The sequence below is a fragment of the Trypanosoma brucei genome, chromosome 8 (assembly GCF_000002445.2).
Source record: "Trypanosoma brucei brucei TREU927 chromosome 8, complete sequence".
NCBI lineage: Eukaryota > Euglenozoa > Kinetoplastea > Trypanosomatida > Trypanosomatidae > Trypanosoma > Trypanosoma brucei.
In genome coordinates this window covers 397,266-413,610 of record NC_007281.1, presented here as the reverse complement: position 1 = coordinate 413,610, position 16,345 = coordinate 397,266, and the positions used below count along the sequence as shown (strand labels likewise).

General features: G+C 47.6%; 3 protein-coding genes across 3 annotated transcripts, besides 16 other annotated features; all 3 read left to right on the top strand.

The window, feature by feature from the left end:
- Positions 1-16,345: part of a sequence feature (sequence corresponds to BAC RPCI93-29O4) that runs on past both edges of the window.
- Positions 325-367: a microsatellite.
- Positions 993-1,020: a microsatellite.
- Positions 1,677-1,723: a microsatellite.
- Positions 2,202-2,221: a microsatellite.
- Positions 2,734-2,781: a sequence feature (A-rich).
- Positions 2,949-2,978: a sequence feature (T-rich).
- Positions 2,979-2,999: a microsatellite.
- Positions 3,000-3,051: a sequence feature (T-rich).
- Positions 3,242-3,273: a microsatellite.
- Positions 3,446-3,498: a sequence feature (A-rich).
- Positions 3,907-3,931: a sequence feature (AT_rich).
- Positions 3,975-4,000: a microsatellite.
- On the top strand, positions 4,233-8,414 carry Tb927.8.1280 (hypothetical protein, conserved; the record flags this gene model as incomplete). Its single annotated transcript, XM_841871.1, has 1 exon — positions 4,233-8,414. One exon carries the CDS (start codon positions 4,233-4,235, stop codon positions 8,412-8,414), a length of 4,182 nt encoding a protein of 1,393 aa, XP_846964.1.
- Positions 8,457-8,529: a sequence feature (A-rich).
- Positions 8,654-8,708: a sequence feature (T-rich).
- Positions 8,865-8,896: a microsatellite.
- Positions 10,413-12,101, top strand: Tb927.8.1270 (hypothetical protein, conserved; the record flags this gene model as incomplete). Its single annotated transcript, XM_841870.1, has 1 exon — positions 10,413-12,101. One exon carries the CDS (start codon positions 10,413-10,415, stop codon positions 12,099-12,101), a length of 1,689 nt encoding a protein of 562 aa, XP_846963.1.
- Positions 13,119-16,223, top strand: Tb927.8.1260 (hypothetical protein, conserved; the record flags this gene model as incomplete). The annotated part of the gene is made up of 1 exon (XM_841869.1): positions 13,119-16,223. The coding sequence occupies one exon, from the start codon at positions 13,119-13,121 to the stop codon at positions 16,221-16,223; it is 3,105 nt and encodes a 1,034-aa protein (XP_846962.1).

The window sequence follows — 16,345 nt, the reverse complement described above, 5'->3', positions numbered from 1 at the left end:
AGAGGAAAGGATACAAAAGAGGAGGCGCGATGAGGAATGAGGGAAAGAAGGAACGAGCTAAAACCAATAAATGGAGAGTAGTAAAATCTAATTTAGCTGGGCGATATGGCCAAGTATTTGCTGCAGGGCCCACGAATGTTGCATGTTTGTAGAGAAGGAAAGCTGATGTGCTAATTGGGTCCAAGGGGGAGGGGTGAAGGGACTGTGGAATGGGAAAAGGGTGATAGGAATAATTTGGATATGAGATAAAGTTAGCGAAAACCACCACTAAAAGAGGAAGAGGAAGATAAATACACACGATTATATAATATATAATAGTATAGGTGCATGTATGTATGTATGTATGAATAGATGGATGGATGGATGTGTCTGTGTGCATATTTATACGGTGTTTAAGGCGAAGGAAGGGCGAAGGAAGAGGCGCGGGCGAAGGGGATTTGATTTCTGCTGGGCTCTACCCATTTTTTTTTGCAACTTTTCATGTCATTTTTATACATTTTCATTCGCCTGTATCTGTGTGCGTTTTGTTTTCTTGTCGTTGTTAGTTGCGATCTCGTCATTTTTCTTCCCTATGATGTGCGGAGATGCAAGGTGATGGGCATCTCGTTGTGTTTATGTTCCTTCCCTACTTTTCGATTTTAGTCGATTTCTCTATTCTTCTTCTAGCTGAAGGGTGACCCACTCAATTGACTGGTTGCTTTTCTTTTCTGAAATGAAAAATGGGTTTAACCCTGCAGTTTCCCCTGAAACCCCTCCGCCAGATTTTCATTCGTCTTAATTCGTCTTTTTTTTTTCCTTCCCAATATACCTTTCTTTCTTTTACCTTTTTTTTTGAAAAAAAAAATAACGGATATTTGTGTCTTGCTGCTGGTACCGGTGCCTCATACGTCCAAATCCGGTTTGTTTTCTTTTATCTACCTTGTGGTTCTTTTCATCCCTTGTACTTACTTTCAGTGAGTGGGTTGCTTCCGAGCCATTTGAGATGCGGGTAGATATATATATATATATACATATACATATGTGGGAAACACTTTCTTCTTTTATTTTTATGTTATTCCCCATCATCCCCTTGCGGGCAAACGAAAACAAAAAGAAAAAAGGGATATGACAAAAAAGTTCCGGAGTGATTTACAAGTTCTCTTCTTCCTTTTTCGTTTTCTTTCTTGTTTTGAAGTTTCTACGTTGTGCCTGCTTCCGTGTTGATGCATCCATTGGACTTAAGTTCATTTTCATATTCGTTTTTGCCGCCCCATTATCTTTTCGCTTCTGCCAATATGTGTTTGTAGTGACAGGCGGGTGGGGTGAAAATGATGGCATTGTTGTATGAACTCTTTTTAGTGATTTTCTTTTCTTCTTCCTTTTCTCTGCCGCATTTCCTGATTTGCGCCATTTTTAGTTTAGTTTAGTTTTTTTTTCTTTTGATTTACTTCCACATGTGTTACGTAATGACTCGAAGAGCGAAAACGGAAAAAGAGTGCAATTTGCCGTAGTTGAATGTCCTTCGGATCGTTGTAGCTCTCTTTTTTTTTGGTCGGTTGTTTTTGTTATATAAATACGAATAAGTATACGATTATATATTTGTTTTGTTGTGTGTGTGTGTGTTTTCTATGAACTATTTGATTGAGTATTTACTCATAGACCCGTACCTTTTTTTTTTTCACTTCTGAAGCAGGGCGTGTTTTTGTTTTTAGTTTTTTTTTTCGTGTTTCCTTTTTGTTGTTGTGGAAGGGGTGCCGAACGGAGGAGAAGGGACTTTAAAAAAAAAATAAAACAAAAAGAAAGGAGGGGATAAAAGGGCGAATTAATGAGGGAAAAACCAAATTGAACAAACGGGAGCCGAATCAACTTATTATTATTATTATTACTTAGATCTGAATGACGGAGAAAGTAAAGCCGGGCTTACAAAAACGAAAAAAAGGAAAAAAATGAAAAAAAAAGGTAACAACAATGAAACAATGGTAGTGCCACAACGGAATGTGAAGTTGGCAAGTATGACATTGTGCGTGAAATAGAGGAGGCGGGTGCATAAAGTTAAAGGAGAACAAATCTTTTTTTTTTAAAAAAAGGGGAATGGAAGTAGCGCTGAAATACCACATGAAATCAGACCCCGGACAACCGGGGAGGCTTGAATGTAAATTAAATGAATTTAAAACCGTACCTCTTGTGTGTGTGTGTGTGTTTTGTTTACTTTAATTTTTTTCTGTTGTTGTTGTTGTTGTTGCTTTGTGCGTCGCATTTGTGTTTGTTGCTCCTTTTTATTTATGGTTGTTGATTTTTTCATTTCCCCCCCGCTGTTGTTGGTACTGGTGGGCCCATTTAGTCATCACAACACGAGAAGGGAGAGAGAAGATAGGAAAAACAATAATAACAACAATAACAGAAAACTAAAGGAAGTCAAATTAATTAAATAGGAGGAAGTAAACGTGAGAAAACTAAAGGATTTTAAATTTGAAGTTGCTGTTGTTATTAATGACGTCGGTGATGTTTGACGGGAGCGTTTTTCCCTCGTTTTACTTTTTTTTTTCTTTCTTCATTTATTTTCGTACCGTTCTCTTTTTTCTGTTTTACTTCCTGATTCTTACTATCCACCACCATTTTATTTGAAGTAGTATCAAAACAAAATGCAAAAATAATCAATATCAAATCTCCTCTTTTCTCTTTTTTCCAAACCGGACATCCGTTACGCGGCCCTGTTTACCCCTCTGCAGCTGCAGCGCATCATTCATTCATTCGTTATTATTATTATTATTATCTTTTTGTTTTCACTTTTTTTTTTATTTTGGCGAGGATGTACTTCGTTTTCATTTTTGGTATCTACATATTTTTCTTTTTCTTTTTTAAATATTTTTGGTGCGTGGAGGATGAAGAAACACATGGCGTCTCCAACCCCCTTCCCCCCCGCGAACCCAAACAGAAGAGGGATAAATACGAAAGAGGATTTTTTTTTTAAAAAAGAAAAGAATAAAGGATAGAGAAGCAACCAAACCAAACCAAACCAACAAATAAACAAACAACAACAAAAAAAAAAGACCAAAGAAAAAGGAACAAAAACGGCGGCTTCCTTTTTTTTTTTTTTGCGTACATGCGTTTCTGTCAATCCCGCGACTATTCTTGTTGATATAATTAACTTCAGTGTTTGGCTAACGCATGCGCGTGTGTCTGGGCGGCGCTTTACCGCTTTCTCTCCTCTCTTCTTCTTTTTTTTCTTTTCTGTTAAATTCTTTTAAAATTTGTCATTTCAATTATTATTATTATTATTATCATCATCATCATAATGATTGTATAGTGCAACGCGGATGTGAAGGAAACACGCTTGTCTGTCAAGATCCCCCCTCTTTCTGTTGTTTGCGTTTTGTTTTGTTTTTCGCTGCTCTTTTTGTTGTCGTTCCTTCTCTACCTCTTCCCTATCCAGGTCTCTAATCGCAGTGTGCGATTTTGTGGGTCATTTTGTTGTTTTTTTCCCCCTTTTTCTTTGTTTTTTTGTTTCTTTTTTTTTTTAAAATTCTCCTGTTGCTATTTCCCATCCAATCTTTTAATATCCCCGGCCCTCTTTTCACCATACTTTGCTACTGCTAGTGCTCTTCCTATGTGGGCGAGGGCTGGTGAAAAAACATATGAATAGTGTCAAACTGAAATAAACGATTATTATTTTGTTTCTTTTTTCTTTTTGTACTTTATCCATTTTTCCAATCGCTAACAAGGGTAGGGGGGTGATAGAGGGTAAAATAGTTGGAACTAAGGACTTGGAACTGCTTTCCCTCTTTCAGGAAAACGCACATAAATACACAAAAAGCATACACAAATACACGAGACATATTACTTAAGTTCATTTTAGTTGCATCACAGTAACGGTAGTAGGCCCCTTATAGTCAAGAGGAAGCACAGGAGGAGAAGGGAACAAAAACCAAAAAAATAAAATAAAATAAAAATACAGAAAAATACATAAATAAAGGTGGGTTCTGTCAGCCCTCCCTTACATATATATATATATATATATATAAAATAGGCGAGAGATAAAAACAAGGCAAGGTGGTGATTTTACACGCGTGGGGCGATTTGGTGAAGAAATAAGGGAGCGAGTTTCTCTCCTCCAGCGGGTGGCAGAACCGTGCGTCTTGTATGAGCTTGATTGGATATATTCGGGAAGGACTTAGTTGATAAATTCACATCGCTTTTGCCGTCTCAGAGAGGGAGACGGCGGGAAAAGTAAAGCCCCAAGAGAGTGAGGGACAATGTCATATGAAAAGATACTATGTATGGAACACAGCGCAGAGCGGGAGATGCGAATAACAGAGAGGAGCAAGAAAAAGAAGGGATGTGGTAAAAATTTTTTATGTTATGGCGAGCCAACCCCTGTATCAGGTGCACTAGAAGATGTTGGGACGATTGCCGCGATGTTGGCAGAGGTGATGGCTGAGGAAACGGAGCGGTTGGAGCAGAAAAGAATTCAAGAAATGGAGCGTAGCCGGTCGCACTCCCCAAGAGAGAGGCGGAATATTCCATCTTCACCAGCTCCTAATGACACGAATACCACTACCGCGGTTGTGGGGGGGCGGAGACCACCTTCCGGTGCGCTTGTGCGTTACATACGGCCGACATTGAGATGCAGGCGTGAACGTCTCTTTGCGTACCACATGGCGAAGAAGATGCTGCAGCAAAAGCAAGAAGAGGATGCCCGGCGGGCCGCACCCCTGTGTGATTCATCACGGGGAACATCAGTGCTGCGGACGTCATTCACGACCTCTACAACAGGAAGCAACAACTTGCCATGTATAGAAGGGGGCACAAGCACGACGCTCACGGATGGGGATCCATGGGGAAAAGCTTCTCTGGCGGTGGGTGATAACCTTGAGAAGTGTGTGTATGATGCGCTACACACGTTTGTGACTGACTACGAGCAGCGCTACGGTAGGCAACCTCGTGTTAGCACTGAGAAGGTGGAGTCCCCTTCGTTTTCAACGGGTTCTTCAACAGTCCATGATTTTAACATGAAGGATGAGGGGGAAAAGAATAGGGAACAGCTCACAACGACTATGGGAAGTCTCATTGGGAATGCAAATGCTTTATCTGGTGTATTTAAATTCCCGTTTCTACAAGAGACGAAAACAAAGGCGAATGAGGGCGTTAATGCTTCCGCTCCATTTTTTTCAGCGGCGTTTACCAATCCCGAAGCCTCTTTAACCAGAGGCACCATGGGTGATTCTACGGCCACCGGGTTCTCTTCACCTGATAGGGCATCACCGAAAGAGGACGGGGCATCAGAGAAGCGACTAGCGGCGGAGCGGGAGCAGCGAACGGAGTCTGTGAAACGGCTTGTCAAGCTGACCTTGAAGCGGTTGAGTAATCCTGGGCATTGTAGAAAGTCTTCTCCCGGTCCTCATTCTCACGACGGCCCGGCGGGTCTTCAATCCAGTTTTTCCCCCAGCTGTCATTCCGTTTTCGGCGGGTTGTGGGATATAACGCTCGACAAGCGAATAGACTCGGCACCTCATGGGGATTTGATTAAACTGGCAGGAATTCTTTCTTGTCATCCTGGGCTGCAGAAATGCTCGGAGGCGGCGGCCCGATTTGTTACGTATGTGCTTATGCGGTCGCTACCTGAGGAACTTTTTACGGGCGACCCAGAGGATTATTGTGTGCTGCGACGACGCGTTCACAATGCTGTGAAGAACCGATCCTCACCGGGCCCCAAAATTGACTCAAGAATGTCGTCGAGTGAGAAGGTGCCCCTTCCGCCCCGCAAGGCATCGCCTAGACTGACGCGTTTGCGGTTTTCATCATCATCGAAGAAGTCCGGGAAAAGTTGTAGTCTACTCTCAACTGCAAATTCTGTAGGATCATCGGATGATGGAGAGCAGCGAGATGACCGTTATTTCCTACATCGGGACACCTCGACGTGCCAGCAGGTGTTGCAAAGCGTTGCGTTACGCCATGGTTATTGGCTCTCCTCTACGGAGCGCATGCTGCAGAGGCCGCCGTTTCATGCTTGTGGTCTTCCTCTTCGCACAGCGCGTGACATTGCCATGTGGCAGCGACCGCCGTGTAGGGAACCGTTGGGTGGTGGTGGTGATGGTGGTGCAACTTTTAACGCCACCGACACTACGAAAGACCCATTTGCCGATACGGCCCTCACTACTGCGACATCCTCCAAACTAACTAAGACCACGTGCCATCTTGAAGCGGAGGCTCGTCTTTTTGAAGGTAGCTTGCACGCAGAAAGCAGTGCAATACTTAGGGACGAGGTGGTAGGGAAAAATGGTGGCCGCCCCAAAACTATTGCACCGTTGCTTATCCTTGCACATGGTGGGTACGGTGTGGCACCATTCAGTGTCCCCGATTCGTCAGGGGTTGGAATGACGGTAGAAAAAGAGGTGGACTGTGAGGAGGGACAGGGTTATCGGCGTCACCTGGCGAACATGAACAATATGACTGAGGCGGATCAAGACGCGTACCTCGCAACCTTCTTGTCTCCGGATGACTTTTTGCACCCGGAACCCTCGTTGCTTCCCCTCTATTCCGTTATGCAAACGATTTACTCCAGCGTGCGGCAGAATCGTAATATCTACATCGACGATGCAACACACAATAGTTTACCTATTGTGCTAGATCTCCTTATGGATGTAGTGGAGAGCTACGAAGATTTTTTCCAGTCCATCATTGACACATCTTTTGAGCCGGCTGGCATGCGGTCGTTTTTTCTCCACACATATCGCGAGATGATTCTTAGCTGGGCTGCTATTGTGGTGTGTGAGACAGCAATCGAGTATGCCACAGAGCGGGTGGCGGTTGGTCCTACCGGTAAATCTTGGGTTACTTTGATGGGAGCGGGTAGCTTTACGGAAGTACAACTGGAGAAGATCGCCCTCTCGGGTTTGGTTCAACGGACCTTTCCGAGTATGACACAGGTGACTTATGACGAAAATTTACTCGGAAAGACAATTGAAAAGGTGCGGGATGTAGTGCTTGGTACTATAGTCCGTGTGAGGGGGGAGCTGTATTATCTCGTCACCGGCGTGGACAACCGCAGATTGTTCATGGAACAGTACCAAAAGATGTTGAGGGAAGAGAAGGAAATGCAGGCTGCGATGCAAGCTGAAGTTGAGGAACAGATGAATGCTCGCCTTCCAGGGTGTTCAAAGACAGGTGGTGAAGCTCCTCCTCAACAGGAAAAGCCCGGGCTCGTGACTTTTCCGTTAAATGAGAGTTCATTAGTGATGGCCCCAAAGCGGTGCGGAAGCGCCGCACCCGCGTCGTCAAGCAATGCGAGTCAATCGGACAATACCACCGCTGAAAAGGTGAAAAGAAGCTTGCTTAGCACGCAATCCGAGACTTCCGATCGGACTCCATGCGAGAGCACAGTGCTTTTGACAGGGCGGTGCGCCAAAGAACAAGGGACATCTCGTGTTTCCACCCCTTTGATTCGGCTACCGAGCAGGGAGCGCCGCCGACAGGAACGGCGCCGAACACATCTCGAAACGCCATCGACCGGTCGTCCATCTTCTAGAATGTGTTCTGATCTACACACCGCACATCCATCGGAGGGTTACGTGTCTGAATCACGTCTTCGCTCTTCAGTTGGTGGTAATGCTCCCTATTTCTCAAACACCGCCCGCACGGAGAGCCGTTCAAACCACTGGGACCACTTTTGGAGGAAGGGCCCACAGTGTGGATTCTCCAGCGCAAGCGTTTCTCGGCGTCGTGCTAGGCGACAAGGTGGATTTGCTGATCTCCCTCAGGACCTGACGGTGCGTAATGTTCGGCGGGAACTCGTTAGTTTGCACATGCGCCGCAACGAACAGAGGAAGTCGAGTGGCTTGAAGGCGGGCGCCTCCAAACCGTATGATACACCGTGGGGGACAAATGGCAATGGCGCCTCTACACTGGGTTTATCATCAGTGTCTGTTGACCTTCACTCTCCTGTAGCAGACATTGGACACTCCTTGTCTCCCGAGAGGAGTGGCGCAGGCGGCCATTGGGCAAGTCGGTACGGTGTAGACAAACAGTTTATGATTTCACCACTTGCCGCTGTCGTCGGTGCCAGGCAGGCGCAAGTTGTGGAGCAAATGCGAAGGGCGTTTCAGAATACAGTCCAGTTTCAAGTTCACTTCCAGGAGACTTCCCACGGTGGGGAGAGTGGCGTCCCACGGGCCTTGCATGAGTCACAGTGGTACGTCACCGGAAACAGCGAGTACTACGAGCGGCGCACCGTTGCGTTGATTAGACGGTCCAGGCAAGTCGCCGCGTTTGATCTCCGTCACCTGTCGCCCATCACAACTCTCGGGATGTGTGTGCAGCGGAGTAGCCGCGGTTTCCACCGTTACGACCCGCAGCCGCGGTCGCCGCATGTCGACCACAATAGTATTCAGCCGAAAGACCTTCACTTAGGAAGAAATATTGTGCCGTGGACTCTCTAGTTTTTTCCTGGTGACGGCCCGCCACCTTCACTTTGTCTGTGGTTTTCTTTATTTCCTTCTTTTTTACTCGCTCTCCGTCACTTTTCTTTTTTTTTTTTGCACTTTGCTTCTTTTCACGTTTGGCTCATTCTATGGCTCTCCGTTTGTCAAGTGCAGTATTTTTGACTCTTGCGGTTGTGGAGAGGGGAAGGGGTGATAGACTGGGAGGTTTTGGGAAGACAAGCAGAGTGATTTTTTTTAAAAAAAAAAGAAAGCAAAGAAAGAGGAAAGGCAGGAAAAGAAAAGTCAAGAAAACTTTAGACAAGAAAGTGCGATTTGTAAAATTCCGTAGCTGTAATATTGGATGTTGGTACTGTTGGTGATGTGGTGTAAGAAAGAGGAGTGACAGGGTGGTGAACGTTGAGTACGGAGGATAATTCTCACTCTATCTGGACGGGTGTGCCTTTTCCCCTTTCTTTCTTTCTTTCTTTCTTTTTTTTTTTTGTGTGCTGCACTTTTTTGTTTGTGTAGTTTCATTTTGAGGTGCTTCGTCGCCATTTTCCCTCTGAGCCACTCGAAAAGAACAAAATAGTGTTTTGGTTAAGGAGAAAGCTTTAGCAGAAGAGTTTGCTAACGAAATATCGACCCTTCGGTGAAGCGCGTTAGTGTACTCCTGACAACGGTGAGGTATGGGGATGTGCTGTGATTAGCGACTTGCTAACTTCCGTTCATTCCTTTTTTCCTTTAGTTATTTTACTGTCTTCTCTTTTTTTTTTTTGTAATTATTGCTTCTTCTTTAACTTGATCACCTCTTTTTGTCCTGATTAACTCGGAAGAGGCAATTTCATTGTGTGTGCGTTTGGAGAGGACGAATCACCCCCTGGAGGCTTAGTGTTGGTGTTCCTGTTAAGTACTCGTGGAGACAACGGAAGGGAGAAAAAAAAAGGAAGTAACGGAGGAGGGGAGTGGAAAGGGATATGTATGTGTGCACGTGGCGTGGTGATCGAACTAAACGTTAATTTTCTTTAACATTGTTGGTGGCTGTCGTTTCTTTGGACATCGAGGACAGACAGTCGACCATGCGCTGTATATGATGTGTTGGTATATGTTTTGATGTATATTTGTATGTGAAGCCGTGCCCACTCCCTTTTCCACACCGGACCCTCCTGTTTTTGTTTTGGTTGCTGCTCGTTTCTGGGATCGGTTATTGTTTATTCAGAAACTAAGTGGTTCTATGTGCCCCTCTAACCCTTTTCTCTTTTTTTTTTTTGCTCCGCTCACATAAAGGGAGTATTCTGACTTTTATGACAGAGTGTAGAGAGAAAGTACATGGGTTTAAAACTGCCTTCTTTTAGACTTTCACTGCGTTGTTGGTTCAACGTGTGAGATTGTGGAACCCATGTAACACACAGACACACACAAAACAGAAATGAAAGCAACAGAAACGAAAACAACGACGTTGAAGGTTGGGGGAAACGTAGGAACGTTTGGGAAAGATATCTAAAAGAGAGAAAGTGTAAGGGAATGAATAAACATATGATACTCCCTTTGTTTTTTTGCATCTTGCTTTCTTTTGCTTCCATCTTTCCCCTTCCTATCCTTGTCGGCCCGACGGCAGCTGCTTTGCGTTCCATACTTTCTTTCTTTCTTTTTTCTTCTCACTGTATTTGCCTTCGTGTGCATGTTGTGGGGACCCTTTTGGTGCCTCTTTGACTCGGCTGTCGGTTTCGAGCAGAGTCACCTTGTATATGTATGTATGAAAGTATATATTTCCTTCGCCGCTGTGCGATCATCATTACCGTCAATTGCTTCTCACTTTGCTTTTTTTTTTTCCTCCTCTCTTTTCATTTGCATACACACATGGACGCAGTTGGTTGTTCTTGTTGCTTACTCCGGCCGTTAACGCGTCTGCATTTTCTTACCACTCGATACGCATTCATGTGAGCGCAAGTGAGAATGTCGGCAGCATAGCCGCAGTCCGACTCCTGAAGTGGAGAGAGATTTGGGTGGTTCAAGTTAATGGTTTTAGAATGCGACAGTGAACTTTCATTTTTCTTCCCTTTTGGACCCACCGTTGCCCTTGTATTCCATTTGAGTGTACTACCACGTTGCTCAAACATTTCACTAACCGACTGTAAAGGTTTGCACGGTAAATTGTTGTTCGTTCTATTATATCTGATGTTAGAGATATCTTCCCCTTTTCATTCCGAAGTTGAACTCAAGGGAAGACGTAGCGGTGTACCGGAAATGGCCGTCACATCAAAGGCTAAGAAGGAGGAGGCGGAGCTACGCAAAATTGCCAAGCAGGCGCGCACGGCTCGTAAAGAGGTTGCTGCAAAGGAGCGGCGGCTGAAGCTGAAGGGGAAGAAGAGGCAACAGACGGATGGTACTGACAGAGAGAACATTTCATCCAAGCCGGTTACTGGTGGCCACTCAGTGAAACGTCAGGGTGCCATTATTCTCCCAGAGGAGGCTGCAGAAGTCCGGCAGCGTTTGCTCAGTGACACACGGATTGAGAGTGGCGCCGCGGCCCCAGAGAACGGCGGGGCGAAGCGGGACACTGCTATCACCTCTAGCCAACTTTCTAATGCCGCCGCCGTAAGTCGGCAGAAGCCGTTGCTATCTTCTTCATCCCGCGTGGAGGAGCCAGCACATAGCGTGGAGGTGCATCACAAAAGAAAGCAGTTTCTTGTGGGTGTAGCCCTTCATCACGTGCCACCGCAGCATATTGACGTGAGTGGGACGACCGCTACGGCCCTTGTTGTGGACACCTGTAAGCACACCAAGAAGTATCGTCTTGTGCTTCCCATGCCAGAGGGAATATGCGTAGACCCGGCGCAGGCAGAGTATGAGTTTGATTGTGGTGTCCTTCGGTGCGTTCTCCCTATTGTTGGTGAAATACCATCATCTCTTCGACAGGAGCGGGATGCGATGTTGGAGTCCATACAAAAGCAAAAGACACTACGGTTTCGTATGGGTGAAGATGGAGAACTGAAGGTACGGAGCAGGAGAGCGTTGCTTGGCAACGGTGAGCTAAAGGATGCGGATGGGGATGACAAGAGACGAAAGATTGATGAGAATAATGCCCTTCGAGTCTCTGGTGGAAAAAAGCGAGAAGTCCGACAACAAGCAGAGGACGTGGAAGATGACGGAGCCGATGAGACAGCTGGAGAGAAGGGGAAGGCGGAGGGCGCACGCAATAGGGAGGGGAGGTGTACAAAGAGGGCACGTGAAGTAGTTGAGACCAGTCCTCTGCAGAAGGCTGGTAAGTTGCAGCAGCAGCGGCCATCGCAGCGGGAAGAGCAAATCAGTAACAATAACATCGTGAAGAAGAAGCGGAAGGGACCTGACAGTGCTCTTGAAGAGGAGCAGAAGAAGGCTCTCGAGCTGGCAAAAGCAGCGGGAAGGGCCGCCAAAGCAACGCTGAGAGAGCGCGTTGCGCAAGCCAAAGCAACACAACAGCGGATGCTTCAACGGATGGTAAACCGCCAAAACCGACGGGAAACACAATCAAAGAAGACACGGGACTCTTTTGCCCGCGTACTTGAGGAGCAAAAGCGCCAGTTGATTGCACGAGCTGAGAGAACTGCTGTCGCGACTGCGGTGGCAGCTGGCGGGAAGTCGGATGGAAGGTGTGGTGCAAAGGGAAGGCAAAGTGGTGGAAAGCGAGTAACCTTCGCTGAATCAAAGGGGTCTGCTGAGGAGTAGCGCTACGCACTGTCAAACTTCAGGCGAAAGACACGAGAAGCGTGTAGAGGGGGAAGGGTACCACCGTGTGCTTCCCCTGCTACTTTCTTATTTGATTCGCTTCCATTGTTGAAGGGGAAGAGACACGGTGATAACTCAATCAAAAGGTGACGGTGGGCCAGCGCCGGCATGTTGTGTGAAGTACCCGTATGAAAGCTCCATGGGGGCTTCACTTCTGGTAGTTGAAGTGCATACAGAGAGTGAAGATACCCCTTTACGAACTAGCGTAGGGTGGCGTACATTCCAAATGAAGGCGGCGAGCGGCCTATTGGAAAAAGGAGGACTGAAAAGGCGTTGCTAAGGGCGGCGAGTATGGATGGAGAAAACCAGGTGGGTTGTGCCAGTGAAGGCCGCACCGGCGAGGTTATTAGACGGGGAAGCGGCCTCCTCTTCGCTTGCCTCTTTTTGTTCACCCTTTATATACTTAAACCTCCCTGAGAGTGGCGCAGACGCTAGTCCGAACTGAGGAAGTACAATAATAAATGGTAAAAAGTTTAACGCGAATAACAAGCACGGGAAGCTAAGATAATTGTGAAGGTAGTGGAAGCTTGTGGGCAGTGGGGGGGGGCTATTGGGGACGGAATATGAAAAAAAATAGTGAACGATCGGAGGTGAACATGGCACTTTTGTCGTATTCGGTTTGGTTTTTCTAGGAATATTGGTGGAGTTGAATGAGATCGTTTAGGATCTTTTCACCCTCGCTTTCCCCCCGCCCTCAGACCCCTGCGATCGTATAGCCTCTTCAATGGGGGAGAGGTGAGAAAGTCACGTCCACATACATTTGCAAATAAACATGCCGATGTGAACCCTTTTCATGCATATGATTTGCTCGCTTCACGCAGGAGAGGGATGCAAATCAGCCCGTGATGCACTACGCAACAGGTGGCTGGCACTTTGTTCTTCATCTTTCTTCAATTTTTTGCTTTACCTTCGTAATCTACTTTTCAAAGGACCCGCAGCCCCCACGCAGTTTGTCATATGCGACGAAGGCGACAACCGTTAACAGCAGGCATCACGGAGGTTGATGTTGGGGAGGGGGAAGAAAAAAAGGCCCGCGATGGCACCGATTTTCCAGCTGTTAATATATGCTCTTGGAGTGTTTCTGCCGACGCCATAGCAGCAGACTTGGGAAACCAACACGAAGGAAAAGGCGACAGACGTGACGTCGGTGACGAAGCGGATGTGGGGCCGCCGTTAAAACGCTTTAAGATACCGGACAAGGCGCTTGCCCGCATTGAGGCTCAGGCCGCGCTGGCGAGGGATAACGTTGCCGAGCAGCAGAACCCTGCTGTGGGGGACGATGCCACTGACGTGATCAGGCGGCGAAAGTTTTCCGCACTCAAGTATTGCACAGAGGTTGCTGATGAACGGGACTTCAGTGGAGTCAAAAAACCTTTGATTTCGGTGGGCCGACTCCCACGTCACACAGCGGAGCAACGACAGCAGTTACGGCGTGCGCAGCGCAATGTGAAGAATATGACCAGCACAAGCGGACCGCTTGGTTTGTTTGCCGACGGCGGAGACGTCATTCGTTTTGGTTCCGTGGGAAGTGACAGCAGCGATTCAAACCCCTCCGAGACGTCATCGTTTGATGATGAAGGTTGCCGTACTCTCACCGGTAATGCTGTTGGGCGCAGCGCATCTGCCGCGAGAGAGATACGGAATATCGACCGGCACTTCTCCGGGTACGATAGCGAGGATCTTCCACCTGTGAGTGGTCTTCTTGATGAAGAGACTGAAGAATCCGAGGAATACGAAGAATCCGAAGAATCCGAAGAGGAAAGGAAGATTGCCGATTCAGGGGTCAATTTCGGCGACTGTTGTGCTGAGGCGAACGGGGGAACGGTAAAAGTTATGTCGGTGAAGCGGGGCTTTGGTTTCCAACAGCAGCGGCGCCTGCAGGAAGGTGCACGATCTCCAGGGAACCAGCACATTGCAGATGAGGGCACAGAAATTGGCGTTGGTAATGAAACTGCCGCTGGGGCTGCCGTATCCACAGGCCGCTGCCAGCGCTACGGTGGAGTGCTGTTTGAGATGCATATTAATCGGGCTGCTGCTGCACCGTGTCACCACACACTTCTGCACGTGAGGAACTCTATAACTGTTCAAGGACCATGTTGTATCATCGGGTTTGGGATCGGCGAGATCACCGTGGGGGGCTTCTTCTTGGGTAGGAAGCATATTACTCTTCTGAGTGATTCACAAAAGGTTGTCGTGATGCCCGTACGGCCTCTCAAGAGCAAAAGTGCTGCATCGGAGTCGCTACCGGTTCCTAAGCGGCAGCTGCATCTGCCGGCGGCCGATGACTGCGTTGTGGTTGCCCCACCAGCGTCAGCGTCTTTTTGTCGGTTTATGGGCATCGGAGAGCCGACAGCAGCTGGTGATACTGCTTCCGAAAGGGATTGTGAAGCAGATGACTTAGAAATGTTCGGCACAGTTGACTGGGATTGGGTCGAGGCGAGCGTCGCAAGAGTGCAAGAAGGCCGTCATGCTGCCGATAACTCCTGTGTTGTGCTCGTTGTTCAGCCCTACAAATCCCACGAGAAGGCACCAACTCGGCGCCGCTATCTTGTGCCAAGAGACACAAGTTCTAGCAAGCGGGAAAATGGAGGAGGTAGGCACAGGGGGAAACTTCACTCTGATTCATTTGTTGAAGTCCCACTCTTTCTCGCTCGACAACCTGTTCCGGGCGTTGACGCAGCGCTGCTTCCTGATGTGGTGCCGGCTGTAGTGAGGCACGGTTCAGGAGCTGTCGTCGTTCTTGGATCGAAGGGTATCGGTAAGTCAACACTTTGTCGTTTTCTCGCGAACGCGCTTCTATCACAGCACGGTGTTTGTTATTGGCTTGAGCTCGACATCGGGCAGCCGGAGTTTGGACCACCTGGTGTTCTGTCGCTCTATTGTGTTAGCAAACCCCTTCTAGCACCCCACGAAAGTGATGGTGTTGATTTTGTGAGGGGGTATTACGTTGGTGGTACGCGGCTTCGCTGTCCGGTCGCTGGCGCTACAGCGCTGACGCGTATTTGCGGCGTCGCCGAACAGTTGCGGAAGCGGTACCCTATCATCGTTAATACACATGGTTGGGTCTTAAGCACCGGAAGACGCATGACTGTTGAGGCGGTGCGGCGGCTGCAACCCACACACATCATTCACCTTGCAAAGAGGCAGGAGGAGCAGTGGGCACGATTTGCCACGGAGTTAGTGGATCCTATCAAAGGCCTCAATGCCAGTGTCGTGAATAAGAGGTTTCTTGTGCACAAGCAAGACGGCATTGCCTGCGGTGCTGCCGGCGCGGACAGCCTGCCGAGTAGTAGAATCCTTGGTCTCCTTCCACATGCTCATGATTTTCGGCCGAAGCGCAGCAGCACCTCGGCTGAGGCAACAAAGTCTTCTTCATTGCCCAAGTGGAGTGGTACGGTTCACACCGTTCAGGTGGTTAGGGACGAAGGATTGTTACGGAAAAGCATGCAGCCAAAGGCGTCCGCAATTCGTAGGGGTATGTGGGGGCGATACTTGGCGCCTATCTTTGAGTATTACGAAGCCACTAGGTTGAGACATGTGAAGCAACAAGTTTCGGAACTTTACAAGGGGGAGGAACCAATCATAGTGGGCGGGCGGCGAACGACGACGTTGTTTACAGGGGAGTTGAGTCATTTTGAGTCGTTGGTGTTTACGGATGTGGCGGACGCCTCTGATCTAACGGTTGACTTTGTCTGTGCTGCGTTGGCGCACAGTGTCGTAGCCTTCTCCATAAGAGTTATTTCTTCTTCACCTGCTCAGGGTGTGGCGGTTTCCCATAAAACAGAGTCGTTGACTAACTGCGATGCTCAAGCATTTCACTACCCAAATTGCCGTTCTCTTGTGGATTTGCCGGATGGATTTCCCATCACCTGCTTTGGTATTGTGGAGAGTAACGAGGCGGACATGCGTTCATCGGGAAAAATAAGAATCCGCTTACCAGTTGGTCGTGACGACGTGCATAAAATGCTGTCAGTATCCGGCGAGGGGAAGAGGGTCTGCATTTCACTGGCGTGCACGCTGGCCGACCGATCTGAAACTGCCGCTGTGGAGGCGCTCTTTTGAAGGTGCTGCTGGACGGCAAACTGATAGGGCGTGCTTAGGCAACTGGACTGCTTAGCAATGGACGAGTCTTACTGTGGAGAATAGTGTGCACAGGTTTTGCGTGGAAACAGGCATATTCCCGG